The sequence below is a fragment of the Eretmochelys imbricata genome, chromosome 3 (genome assembly GCF_965152235.1).
Source record: "Eretmochelys imbricata isolate rEreImb1 chromosome 3, rEreImb1.hap1, whole genome shotgun sequence".
NCBI classification, from domain to species: domain Eukaryota; kingdom Metazoa; phylum Chordata; order Testudines; family Cheloniidae; genus Eretmochelys; species Eretmochelys imbricata.
In genome coordinates, this window is record NC_135574.1 from 162,947,101 (window position 1) to 162,962,160 (window position 15,060).

The following is a 15,060-nucleotide window of genomic DNA, read 5'->3' on the forward strand; positions in this document are numbered from 1 at the left end:
AAAGTCCCCACTGGTAAAGGAAAATGCAGTTTTCTAACCTGGCACTATCGGGAACAAAATGAGTTCATTATATTTTAGACCATAAGTCATTCAGTTCATCTCACTAGCCATCTAAAAGAATGGTGAAGATGCCACAGTTTAATTTTTCAGATACTAAAGGTGTAGAACATTTTATCCACATTAACACTTGGTTTGTTAGGCCATCGTTATTTCTAATATTTTGCTTCATGTATCTGCTTAATATTGGAATTACTGTAAAAATAAGTTATTTTTTCCAAAAAATGGTCCAAGAAAATGTAAAAACTTTAAGAACATTCTATGTGGAAAATGTATTATTTCTACAGCTGGCCAAATTATTTGTGGTGAATAATATTCAATTAATAACTTAGGCCTTTTCTCTGTTTGCAAATTACTTCTGAACAGACCTTGAGTTTAGTAATTTTGCAATTAAAGTTACTCCTTTTTACTAATGTATTCACTTTTCAAATCTGACATACAATTAATGCAAACAAGTTTCAAACTATGGGTGGATTATAAATGATTCATAAACACTGAAAAAGGCTAAATTTGCTGCCATTGAGTCACATGGTATTGTTCCTGCTCCCTGATCAGATGACTGATCATTTTTATTGTAACAAATAACGAACAATGAGTAGCAAACAACAAATAGGAAATAATGAATACAAATATTTTGTTCATGCCTGAAATTTCACATGCAAAGACAGGTATTCATGTGAAGAACAACTATTCACCAAACAATCATGGAAAGAAAAAAAACATTAGCACTAATGTTCACAAATAGGGACTAGCAAGGACCACAAATATTGTCAAAATAGAACAGCCCGTCAAAATTTGAACAAATGTTCTTAAATCCTGTTTTACCACATAAGATCAGCTCTACTAATTACTAACAAATTTGACTTCCTGCCAATCACACTGTATAGGAAGACTTGAAAATTCTAGAACTTTTAGCAGTGCAAACAAATTAATCAGTAAATATTCAAAATTCCAGAGGCATACCTATGTGAAAATAATCAAGGTAAATGTGCTGATCCAGGCAGTTCTGTGAAAAGCTTTAGCTGAAACCCTACATGTACAATGTATTTTAAAACACAGCAGAAGAGCACAATATCAATCCAATCATTAGCTCAATTAAAAAAGAAAAAATGAAACTGCTCCTCAGCTTAATAACTTGTTAGTTCTTGACAAGTGCAACCACACAACAATAAGCCAGTCAAAATGAGTTTTTAAAGCGAGGTTATGCCCTTCGTGTTGTGTTATCACAGTGGCAGATCAAACTGCTGACTTGGACTCTTTCTGCCAGCAGTGCTGTTACTGCCTCTGTGAAGCTGCTGTCACAGAATAGTCATGGTACCTGCTCTCACCTATAGAAAAGCACTAAATTGAACTCAAAGTAGTGTCTTTGTGATATCTTTTCAACAAGTCATGTCCCATTCAGCCTGCTAGTTTATCTCTGTCAAGCTGGGGGCCCAAGTGGTTTGCATGAGCTGTCAGGGACAGGTATACCAACCTGCTCTGTGCTGAGGAGGTAATGCATCTTTCGGGCTTGGTGATCCTTTTTCTTTTCTTCCCTTTCTAGGTCTTTTTTCTCCTTTTCTTTCTCCTTCATCTCTGCAAACTCCTCTAGTTCTTTCCTGCATCAAAACAACTCTTTGTTATTTACAGTCCAGAGGTGAAAAAAGATGCTAACACTTTTTTTTTTAACTCTTTCACAGCTGGTTCTCCATGGCATTCAAGGTGCTGCCTTCATCCATTAACAATCAGTTGGAAATCACTGGAATGTTAAAATCTACTTGGTACATTCTGCAGTATAGGAGATGGATTCTGTATGGGTGTGACTAACATTTGGTACCATTAAAGTGGTTAAATCTACATTCTATGTGTTTGTACAGCATACCACATTTATTCATAATTCGTTCATTTATATCCTTCAGCTTTTATTTTGAGGAAGATATTGATGGTGTTATTTAAATATTTTGATAAAACAGAAGTAATAGATATTCTGTGCACTGTTTTATCAAAAACCATTTTACCTTGAGTTTCATTAAATAGAATTTATTTTAATGTAGTAACTTCATTCAAATGGACATCAGCATGTAAACTGATAGTTTATATTTCAGCTAGTACCTTGTGACAGAGTGGTAGATCATGACCCTGTGACAGACCCTCTACCCCTTCTGCCCTTGCGTGTGCAGAAGGGTTAGAAGGAGGAAGGGTAAGCTTGACTATTTGATATCCCTCTCCTTGCTGCATCACTGAGCCCTCTGCAGGGTTGAGGATCTGTGCATGGAGAAGGGTTGGGACATGGGCTGCAGGCAGGTGAGTGGAGTCCAGGGGCATACACCTTTCCCTCATTAAGTACACAAGAAGTCCTTGGGAAAGACACATGCAATATTAGCTTTCCTGGACATCTCCCTCCTCAGCATGGAGCCTTTCTGACAAGGGTAGTACAGAGCAGCTACTGTCATGGGGAGTCCACAGCAAAGTCACTGCCAGGAAAACAGGTTGTGAGGCAGGGGTTCCTGGAGCCAGTGTGGAGGGATCACAAGGTCTGCTGAGCAAATGTCCCTGTGCCTCCATTAGTTCTTGGCATATCCACAGGTTGCAAGAGGCCGATCCCACTGTCTGCTTTGCAGGAAGCGACAAACCCATATTTCCAGTAGAACAATCTGAGGAAAACTATGCAAGGGAAAACTTGCAGAGATCTTCTCATCAATGGCTTCTTCCCATGGATTTTCTGCAAAAGGACCAGTCTGGCCGCAAATTATGCAAACTTGTAGAGTAAATTAATGTCCTATACTAAGCATAATTCAGTGTTATAGTTCACAGTGCATGTGTATTGAATTATTCTGACCCAGTTAAAAGAGGTTAGCTTGATTAACGTATGTTATTATTTTTCTTAAGAAACAGCTAGTTCAAATTAACCTGTGTGTGAAAGACACCAGCTTTGTTCAGTGATTAGGTGAGTAAATTCTGGCCTTTTTTCAGAATATGTTACATAAAATAAAAAGTGAACACAAATGCACAGTTCATATGTCTGGATAGTAAATAACACAGCAAAAAGAAATCTGGGATCTGATAATTCCCCACAGAAGTCAATGGTAACACTCCCATTGACTTCAATGAGAGCAGGATTTGGCCGCTGGAGAACAAGGATCAAATCAGGCAAATATTTAAGCATGTTTATGTAACTTTAACTTTATTGATGTAAGTAATCCTACAGACAAGTCAAATTACCTCAATCAGTGTTTGCATGATTGGCTCCAGCTTTGTAATGCTGGCTGTTATAATTATCATAGTGTTAATTTAATCCACAAAAACATGTGAAATGGTAATAAATGCCTTATAAATATATGAACTCAGTTAAAATAAATTCTTAAAGAAAATATATATTAAAATAGTATCATTTTTATATTTGATTCATGCTACAGTCTTTCAACTTTTCTTTACCAAAATATTAATCCACAACACCTGGTAAAATGAATAAAATGTTAAGTAAATCATGCATGTTTTTTCTTCAAATGTGCAAGACAAAAATAGAATGAAAAGGAAATACATTAAAGGTAGGAAAAGATGTATAGGTTTGTTTCAATCTCTGCAAATATTTTTTGTTGCAGTTTACTGTTAAAGGCTGCTAATACAATATTTCATACAAGGTTACTTATGAAACATACTGACGTTTAAAAATCACCATGCTATGCTTTTGCAGCAGTGTAATTTTTTTCCAACATAAGATTAAATTGCAAAATAAATGAATTACTTAGAGTAGCATGGCCCCCATTTTGCCACCCTTCTCCTGAAAATTGCTTATTAATATGAAAAAAAAGTTGGAAAATAGCCTCTTTTACTTTATGCATAGCATTTTGGGGCCTCGCAGCCTGCAGACCTGGACTAGCTGCACATTTTAGATTGTGTTGGCAAGCGGGTACAATGACCTTTCTGACCTGCATCTCAAGGCTATTATTAATCGCTAAGTAACCTGGTAAAGCCAAACAAATTTGTTTCCATTGAAAGGATCTCTATCTGTGTCTGAGAATTTGTGCTGTACCAAACAAACCTCATTAACTGTGTCCATTTTTGACAAAGAACTAGGAGTTGGAGAGATTGGCGACCTTTCTTTGTCCTTAAGGTACAGACTTCAGAGCAGTTATATGTGGGTAAATAAGTATTTTTACAAGGAAACTCTTTGTTCTATATTAACCATAAATAATTTTTTAAAAAAGTGCATGTGTTATCGAGTTAACTTTTTTATTTTAGGCAACTTTATACTTAAATATTTGTGCACATATTCTATATTTTACATATTTAATACTGCATCTCGTTCTTTTTCATTAGATTCTTCCATTCAGCATGAGTGCCACTGTAAATAGCTGATAAACTGCCTATAAGTATATGATTATAACTTCTTCCTATTCTTATCCACTTTTACCCAACAATGAATAAGAAGTTATATTGTTCAAGAGAAAACTGGTGAAAATCCCCAAAGAAAGATATCAATAAATATATATGCATTTTATTACAGATTTAATTATAACAAAGGGTAAAATATTTGTCCCATGTCATCAGTTAGGATTTACTACATTATTTAGAATGAATTATTCATTACCATAATTTTTTCAAGTAAAAAAAAAGTTTAGATCATTTGTTGAAATGAAGTTCAAGGCAATATATAATTTTATTAGAAAGTACTATCCTAAGATCATCACAATTCCTTACAAATAGCCACACATCTCTTCATTAATGTTCTACATGAAACCACTCATGAACGTAAGTTCTTTTAAATAACTATATAATTTTCAATATACTTGAAAATATTTTCAACAGCCTACATATTTTGCTAACATATTCTGTTTCAGTAATATTGTATGCATAATGTTTACATTACTTTACTTTATTATAATATTGTTGACATATATAGTTACCTCTGATGGCTCTGTCCTTGAAGTCATCACAAAATGTAAAGTATGTATTAATCTAAACACTACTATACGTATAGACTGCTTAGCAAAATTATACCAATTTCGATTTATTCTAAAATGATTTACACCCTGAAATCCCCACATGTCCTTTCTATCACATTTTAAAGACTAAATCTTAGTCCCATTAATATCAATGGTAGTGAGATCAAACCCAAGGAATTAATGAAAAAGACGTTAAATATGACTCTATATAATTCACAGTATAATATTTCGGCTCCGAGACTATGCTCTCTGCAGTGGGACAGTTGGCCAGTATGTAAAGAGACAGATGAAACCAGCATATATGTAAAGTACATACTACAGACATTACCTTTAGACATCGTATATCTACCAATAACACTGAGATCACAACCACATGCATATATGCTTGCGCACACACAAAAATCCAAAACTCACTGATGTCAATGGAAAGACTCCCAATGACTTTGATGGGCTTTGAATCAGGCCCTCCCTCTCAACTGTTTCTATTTTTCTTTATAAACAGTACATTCAACAAGTAGTAATAAGTAATCCTTTCTCTGTGAATGCCTCACGCAATCAAGGATGTAAATATTTCATATACTGTGTTAGCCCCTCAACCCCAACCTCTTCATTCATAGTGATCAGTATTATAACCTCCGCTTCAGGTCAAAACTTCCATTGACTCCTGTGGGTGCTCCATGTGTGGAAAGGGAATTTAATATAGTTAAATAGAATCAGAGAATCATAGGACTGGAAGGGACCGTGAGAGGTCATCTAATCCAGTCCCCTGCAATGAAGGCAGGACTAAGTATTATCTAGACCATCCCTGACAGGTGTTTGTCTAACAAGCTCTTAAAAATCCCCAATGATGGAGATTCGACAACCTCCCTAGGCAATTTATTCCAGTGCTTAACCACTCTGACAGTTAGGAAGCTTTTCCTAATGTCCAACCTAAACCGCCTTTGTTGCAATTTAAGCCCATTGTTTCTCGGCCTATCCTCAGAAGTTAAGAAGAACAATTTTTCTCCCTCCTTCTTGTAACAACCTTTTATGTACTTGAAAACTGTTGTCATGTCCCCTCTCAGTCTTCTCTTCTCCAAACTAAACAAACCCAATTTTTCCCATCTTCCCTCACAGGTCATGTTTTCTTCTTGTTGCTCTTCTCTGGACTCTCTCCAATTTGTTTTCCTTTCCTGAAATGTGGCACCCAGAACTGGACACAATACTCCAGTTGAGGCCTAATCAGTGCAGAGTAGAGTGGAAGAATTACTTCTCATGTCTTGCTTACAACACTCCTGCTAACACATCCCAGAATGATGTTTGCTTTTTTTGCAACAGTGTTATGCTGTTGACTCATATTTAGCTTGTGATTCACTATGATCCCCAGATCCCTTTCTGCAGTACTCCTTCCTAGGCAGTCATTTCCCATTTTGTATGTGTGCAACTGATTGTTCCTTCCTAAGTGGAGTACTCTGGATTCGTCCATATTGAAATTCATCCTATTTACTTCAGACCATTTCTCCAGTATGTCTAGATCATTGTGAATTTTAATCCTATCCTCCAAAGCACTTGCAACCCCTCCCAGCTTGGTATCGTCTGCAAACTTTATAAGTGTACTCTCTATGCCATTATCTAAATCACTGATGATGATATTGAACAGAACCAGTCCCAGAACCAATCCCTGCGGGACCCCACTTGTTATGCCCTTCCAGCATGACTGTGAATAACTAATCTCTGGGAATGATTTTCCAACCAGTTATGCACCCACCTTATAGTAGCTCCATATAGGTTGTATTTCCCTAGTTTGTTTGAGAAGGTCATGTGAGACAGTATTAAAAGCCTTACTAAAGTCAATATATACCACATCTTCTGCTTCCCCCTATCCACAAGGCTTGTTATCCTGCCAAAGAAAGCTATCAGGTTGGTTTGACACGATCTGTTCTTTACAAATCCATGCTGACTGTTACTTATCACCTCATTATCTTCGAGGTGTTTGCAAACTGATTTCTTAATTATTTGCTCCATTATCTTTCTGGGTACAGAAGTTAAGGTGACTGGTCTGTAATTCCCCGGGTTGTCCTTATTTCCCTTTTTATATATGGGCACTATATCTGCCCTTTTCCAGTCTTCTGGAATGTCTCTCATCTCATCTTATTTCAAAGATAATTGCTAATGGCTCAGATATCTCCTCAGTCAGCTCCTTGAGTATTGTAGGATGCATTTCATAGGCCCTGGTGATTTGAAGACATCTAACTTGTCTGAGTAATTTTTGACTTGTTCTTTCCCCATCATAGACTCTGATCCTACCTCATTTTCACTGGAATTCGCTACGTTAGGTGTCCAAATCACCACCAACCTTCTTGGTGAAAACCAAAACAAAGAAGTCATTAAGCACCTCTGCCAAATAGTTTTGTCAAGCTAGGGCGTAACCGTCTGTGTTTTCATCAAGCTCTGTGGTGAGAGAAAATAGGAATTCTGCAGATGCAAAAATTGTTTTATATTAATTAATTTTTGGAATATTTTTCAAAAACTGGTCTGCTGTTTTGTGAGATTCCTATGTCAAGAAAATAAATATGTGCACTTTTGGTGGATGCTGTGTGCAAAATGATCTGCAAAAGACTGAATAAGCAAAGGAACATTGATGATAGTTTGGGAAAAAAGTACATTTGCTTGGTACCACTGTAGAGGGGACTGTTTCAATGACATCCAAAATGTGCCTATGTTTACGAGCTGATGTGCTCAGAGACACTTTTCATTGTGTCTCATCACAGATAAGATTGTGCCTAACAAATCTGTGAGGTAGCTGTTGACTTGTACATTATTGATTATTTCACATTAGGTTTTAAAATAAAAGTTGTTCATGTGCCAATGTAACTTACTGTTATTCTGATGTTTCATTATGAAACATGCAGTGGTGTTGGCTATGAGAGGCAGATTTGGATTACCATGTTCCTGCTGTCTGTATAAAGGTTAAAAGTAGATATAGAATATTGTTCCTGGCACTTTTGGAAAGGTCTTTAAATGATGATTTCAGCAATATACAGATTTTAATGGTGCTGCATAGAACAGCATCATTTCACAGATTTATACTGACCTACATTTATTGAACTTTATCAAAATATTGCATTTTGTTTGCGTTTTAACAGGAATTTTGTGATCTTGTGACCAGATAACCATAAAATCATAGTATTAATTAAAGTAAAGGGCATTTGAGAAAATCAATATGCAGTATAATTTGCCTAGAGTACTCAGAAGGAGCACAAAGTTATTGTGATTTGAAATAGCTTAGCCCTCAAATCATAAAATTCCTGCAACATAGGCAGTAGGTAACCTTAGCATAAGAGAAGCCAGCCTAAATCAATTTTACCCTCCCAACTATATACATCATCCTTCCCCCTCAAACAAAGAATATGGAACTCTAAATGCAATAACTGCAACAATTTCTTAGCTACACCAGTATATACCTATTGATTTAATGGGGTTGTACTGGTGTATCTGAGAGCAGAAGCTAACCTGCTGTATTAAAAATGATTTGACTTTACCAAAAATATTCAGTAAAAATTAAACACTCCTATATGTCTAGCCTCAGAGGAAGAATGTAAAGCATAGATTATGGTGCTCTGTACACAGATATATTTATAACAGAAGACATACATTACCGTATATGTTAGATATGTGACATCTAGTTACCATTCCATTCTCTGCCATATATGAGTCTATTTCCGCTCAGTGCATCCACTATGTACTCTTAATACTGAAATGTGCCCCAGCCTGTTTAGACCAGCTACACTGATGCCTGAGAGATGATGTCATGCAACTAGCACAGTGGATTCTTGAGTATGTTTGGAAAAGAAAGGTGCCTACCACAGCTGATTAAGCAGAAATAGGGACATCTTTTTGAGGAGGGACAGATCCTTAACAGATGGAGGAGTTTGGAAACTGTCTTGCTGGTGAGTTATTGTGGCCCAATAGTATTCTGAAACTATCTGCCTTGTATGTGACTCTCAGAAAGATACTCTATTTGTATTGCGCCTATGGCCTCTCCTGCCTAGAACCTTCCTAACTAATGGAACAATAATGTGCAGCCTTATATAATATGCTCATTTGGCATACAAATGTGCAATGTTATATCTCTAATCAACCAACCATCCACATACTGTTCTATGTTCATTTCAACTATGTATTTGTGCATAATTACCTTTGTAAGGTGATGATAAGCATCATTGTTTTGTCTGAAAATCGTTGAGGGGATTTTGCACTGTACATAGTTCATTATACAAAGTGGTACAAATCGAGTCCACTTACCTGGGTGGACAAGGTACAAAAAGCATTGGAACCACCCAGGGTCTCGTGTACAAGGGGCCAGATCATTGAAAGGAAATTCACATCCCCTGTATGCCACACAAAAATACTCTGCAGCAGTACACAAAACAGTACTTGGTTGGGCCAATTACCCTTGTGTGTAGGAGGATACATGGGCCAGCAGCCCATGAACCGTAGTAGAAGTTGTGCAAGGGCTGAATTGGTGCTTCTGTGTCCCACTGCTGGTTTGTTGGGAAGAATTCAGTCCCAGCACCAAATCCCAGATTGGTTTGGAATGGCTTTGATGAGTGTGCTGATTCACACTGATTGGAGAGTATTTGGATTTTAGTGTGTGACACATTAATTTGTGTGTAGATTGTGTTTTGCAAGTGAAAAGGAGCTTGCTTTTTTTTTTTTAAGAAGCATATTAGGGCCCAATTTTGTTCCCAGTGAAGTCAATGACAAACTCCCATTGATTTCATGCACTGACATCTCTGCGTGGTGCATGTTCAGTAGGTATGCAGACTTCATCCAGCTCTGCGTGCACTCTAGGTGAAGTGTGATATGCTTTATGACAAACATGCAGGAAGCTTTGTAACTGAGCAGACTTAGGCAAGTTCTCACCATAGTGCGTGGTTGTTTCTGCAGCTGGTTGACAAGGTGTTCACGGCTTAAAATCTGTGTTGAGGCAGGTAAACCTTGGCTGTAATGAAGTCTAACACATCCCTTATGAATTCTATTCTCTGTGTGGGTTCCAAGGAAGGCTCCTCTCTGTTGATTGTTAGGCCCAGTGCAATGAAAAGTTGGAGCAATTTAATGGATTCCTCTACCTGTTGTGGCGACTTCCCTCAAACCAGCAAGTCATCAAGTTAAGGATGAGCTATTATTCCATCTTTTCTCAGGTGAGCCACACAACTACCAAACATTTGGTAAAGACCCTCAGAGCTGCCGAAGCTCAGAAGGGTAGCATGTTGTATTTGTAGTGGGCCTGTCCTACTTGGAACCTCAGGTACTAGCTGTGTGCAGGGAGAATTGATATGTGGAAATATGCATCTTGCAGGTCGAGAACTGCAGATCAGTCCTGAGCATCTAGTGATGGAATTATGGAGACAAGGATTACCATTCTGAACTTGATGAGGCAGATGAGAGTGTTGAGCCTCCTGAAGTCCAGAAGTAGATGCCATCCCCTTTTTGTCTTCAGGACTAAATCCCTTCTGCCTATATTGCAGTGGAACTTCTTCTCTTGCTCCAAGAGACAGAAGTAATTCTACCGCCTGAGTAATAGTCTCTCGTGAGACAGGCTGCTGAATAGGGAAGGGGAAGGAGATGGGCAATAGGGACAGACTATTTTTGGAACCCAGCAGTCTGATGCAATGAGGTTCCTAAAAAATCCCAAAAAACGTGGCCCTCCTGCAAGGGGAAGTAAAGGGTGAAGATCCTGTGGACTAATTAAAGAGTGACTCTTGAGCATCATGTCAGAAGGATTGCCCTGAGGTTGTCGCAGCTGACAGGCAGATCATGTAGAAGCCTAAATCTCCTCTTTGGAAAGTGCTGCCCCTTCCTCAGAGGCTTCAATGATCTTGATTGGAAAAAAGCTGCTGGTGATGATCTCTGTCTGGAATAAAACTGAGGCCTTTCCTGTTTTCTTTAAGGAGATGGTATGTATATTCCTACCAAACAAAGACCAGGAGTCTTTCAACAAATGTAGAGCATCATCTGTTTTTGTACTGAAGAAGTCAGTCTTCAAAGTGGACGTCTTTAATTGTTGTCTGCACCTCCTTTGGGACTAAGAGTCAGACTGAAGCCAAGGTGCCCTCCTCATGATAATGGAAGTTGTCATGGATCTTGCCATGATATTTGAAGCATGTAAGGAGAGCTTAGATATAGATTTTGACTATCCAAAATTACAGCCTTGCACTACTCCTTGCATTCCTGAGGAGGTCTGTCAGCAGTCTAGAGGCTTATGTACATGAATACTTAGTTGGCAGCAAGCTGGGATGTAAATCTACCCTGCAGTCATGTGCAGTGCACTGAGGGTATGTCTACACTGCAATTAGACACCCGCAGCTGGCCCTTGCCAGCTGACTTGGACTTGCGGGGCTCAGACTAAGGGGCTGTTTAATTGTGAGGTAGACATTTGGGCTAGGGCTGGAGCCTGAGCTCTGGGACTCTCCCATTTCACAGGGTCCCAGAGGCCAGACCTCAGCCCGAACCCAGGCGGTCTTAGAGGATTGGGCTCAGGAACCAGGTGGTGATCTTGAGCTTACCAGGACACCTCTGGACTCAGACCAAGCTAATTTCAAGGGGAGGTCTTCCTTTCCCAGGTCCGATGCAGGCGATCTAGATCAGCCCTAGAGAAACAGTTTGAGGTGAGCCTGTTTTTCCAAAAGTTCCTTTTAGAAAAGGACATACAAATAGAACTCCTTGTCAACTTGGTAAGATCCACCTTCGACAGGTTGGGTCTCCTTCTCAATGTGTGCAAATCAATTCTATCCCCTACACGGAGGATGGAGTTTATTGGAGCAATATTGGACTCGGGCCAGGCCAGAGCATTCATGCCAGAGTCTCAGTTTTGGACAATGACAGACACCATACAAAGCCTCAAGCAGTACCCCACCACCACAGCAAGGAATTGCTTGAAGCTCCTTGGTCACATAGCAGCATGTACATACATGGTACAGCATGCGAGGCTGAGGCTCAGACCTCTCCAGGCCGGCTAGCATTGGCCTATCGGCCAGGGCATGATGGTCTGGACAAGATGGTCATCCTCCCAGTGCCAGTTCTGAAGTCATTCCACTGGTGGCTCGACCCACAGAAGGTATGCGCAGGAGTCCCCTTTGCCAAGCTCCAACTCTCCCTGTCCCTGGTTACAGATGGGTCACAGTTGTGGTGGGTGCTCACCTGGGAGACCTTCAAACCCAAGGTCTCTGGTCACAAGATGAGCTCTCGCTCCACATCAATGTCCAGGAGTTGAGAGCGGTCCACCTAGCATGCCAGACCTTCCAGGCTCACTGGCAAGGGAAATGCATGGAGGTGATGATGGACAACACAACTTGTTTTATATAAACAAGCAGAGTGGAGCTCATTCTTCTCCCCTATGTTGGGAAGTCCTCAAGCTGTGGGACTTCTGCATAGCCCACTCAATTCACCTGGAAGCATCCTTCCTCCCAGGTTCTCAGAACAAGCTGGTGGATTATCTCAGCAGATCCTTTCACAATCACGAGTCGTCTATTCCCCCAGACGTGAACAACATTTTCCAAATGTGGGGAGTTCCCCATATTGACCTGTTTGCCACAAAGAGAAACAGAAAATGCCTCTGGTTCTATTCCTTCCTGAATCAAAGTCTGGGCTCCCTTGCAGATATGTTTCTCCTCCCTTGAACAAACCACCTGTTGTACACATTCCCTCCATTTCCACTCGTTCACAAGGTTCTGCTCAAGATCCGCAGGGAAGGGGCAGCGGTCATACTGATAGAACCAACCTGGCCCCACTAGCACTGGTATACCATGCTCCTGGAGCTATCGGTGGACACCCCAATCTCTTTGCCCCTGCTTCCAGACCCGATCACCCAAGACAAAGGCCATCTCCATCATCGCAACCTCGAGTCTCTTCACCTCACCGCTTGGAAGCTTCATGGTTAAACCTCACGGAGCTAATGTGCTCTGAGGCCATTAGGGAGGTCATACTTGGCAGCAGGAAACCCTCCACCAGGGCTACCTACCTAGACAAGTGGAAAAGATTTGCAATCTGGTGCTCTCAGGGTTGTGCTCTCCCGATGCAGGCTTCTATACCGCTCATCTTAGACTACCTATTACATTTCAAACAGCAGGTCCTCTCAGTATCATCTCTCAAGGTCCACCTGGTGGTCATTTCGACATTCCACCCAGGAGCAGCTGGCCATTCAGTCTTTGCCAACCTGATGGTTAGTCATTTCCTGGTCACCAAAACATCAGCAAGGTGAATGTCTGATCTTAAGGCTCTAACCTCCGACCCTCCTTATACCATTTTTCATAAGGACAAGTTGCAACTTAGGCCTCACCCAGCCTTTCTTCCAAAGGTTATCTCCCAATTCTATGCCAGTCAGGACATTTTTCTCCCAGTCTTTTATCTTAAGCCTCATGCGGATAGTTGGGAGCAAAGGCTACACTCCTTGGACGTTCGACAAGCACTGGCCTTTTACATTGCATGCACGAAACCATTCTGCAAGTTGAACCAGTTGTTCTTGGCAGTTGCAGGTAGAATGAAAGGCCTCCTGGTGTCATTGCAAAGAATTTTGTCATGGATCACATTCTGTATCTGGGCATGCTACGATCTTGCAAAAGTACCAGCTCCTGCACTGACAGCACATGCCACAAAAGCAGAGGCCTCCTCTGCAGCGTTCCTGGCCCATGTCCTGATCCAGGAGATTTGCAGAGTGGTGACTTGGTCCTCGGTTCACACTTTCACCTCTTACTATGCTACTACCCAGCACACCTGGGATGATGTGGTTTTCGGCAGAGCAGTGCTCCTATCTGTAATTCCATAAGCTCCAACCCACCTCCTAGTTAGGGCTTAGGAGTCACCTAATTGGAATCGACATGAGCAAGCACTCGAAGAATCAAGAACAGTAACTCACCTTCTCATAATTGTTGTTCTTCAAGATGTGTTGCTTATGTCCATTCCAAGACCCACCTGTCTTCCCCTCTGTCGGCAAGAAGGAACTGAAGAGGTGGTGGGTCGGCAGGGACCTAGATCCACCGCCATGAAGGCGCCATTCCAGGGGGCTCCACAGCCAACCCGATAGATGCTGCTTAGGGAAAAACCTTTTGATGACTATGAACGTGGTGCACACACACCTAATTAGAGTAGACGTGAGCAACACATCTCAAAGAACAAGTTATGAGAAGGTAAGTAACCATTTTTTTCACGAGTATTTTCTAAACACACACTTATATAAAACCAAAACCCATCAAAATGGTTTCTAGATTTAAAAAATAAAACAATGGAAATAGTTGCTTTTGAACAATTAAAAATTCCCTTCCATTGTTAGCAACCCAAACACTGCATCAGTGGGAACAAGGGCTGTCAAGCAATTAAAAAAATTAATTGCCATTAATCGTGAGATTAATCGCACTGTTAAACAATAACAGAATACCATTTCTTTAAATATTTTGGATGTTTTTTACATTTTCAAATATATTGATTTCAGTTACAACAGAATAATAAGTGTACAGTGCTCACTTAATATTTATTTTTGATTACAAGTATTTGCACTGTAAAAAACAAAAGAAACAGTATTTTTCTATTCACCTAATTCAAATACTGTAATGCAATCTCTTTATCATGAAAGTTGAGCTTAAAAATGTAGAATTATGTACAAAAAATTGCATTCAAAAATAAAACAACGTAAAATTTTAGAGTCTGCAAGTCCACTCACTCCTACTTCTTATTCAGCCAATCGCTCAGACAAACAAGTTTGTTTACATTTGCAGAAGATAATGCTGCCCGCTTCTTGTTTACAATGTCACCTGAAAGTGAGAACTGGCATTCACATGGCACTGTTGTAGCCAGTGTTGCAAGATATTTATGTGCCAGATGTGCTAAAGATTCATATGTCCCTTCATGCTTCAACCACCATTCCAGGGCACATGTGTCCATGATGACGACAGGTTCTGCTCGATAACAATCCCAAAGCTGTGCGGACTGATGCATGTTCATTTTATTATCTGAGTCAGATGTCATCAGCAGAAGGTTGATTTTCTTTTTTGGTGGTTTGAGTTCTGTAGTTTCCACATCAGAATATTGCTCTTTTAAGACT

General features: G+C 39.9%; 1 protein-coding gene across 1 annotated transcript in view; it reads right to left on the reverse strand.

The window, feature by feature from the left end:
- SPATA17 (spermatogenesis associated 17) overlaps positions 1-15,060 on the reverse strand; it is a 153,094-nt gene that overhangs the window by 86,659 nt on the left and 51,375 nt on the right. Inside the window, exon 6 of the mRNA XM_077811939.1 lies at positions 1,532-1,655. Within this exon, the coding sequence (XP_077668065.1) occupies positions 1,532-1,655 (124 nt within the window). The remainder of the gene's footprint in view (positions 1-1,531; positions 1,656-15,060) is intronic.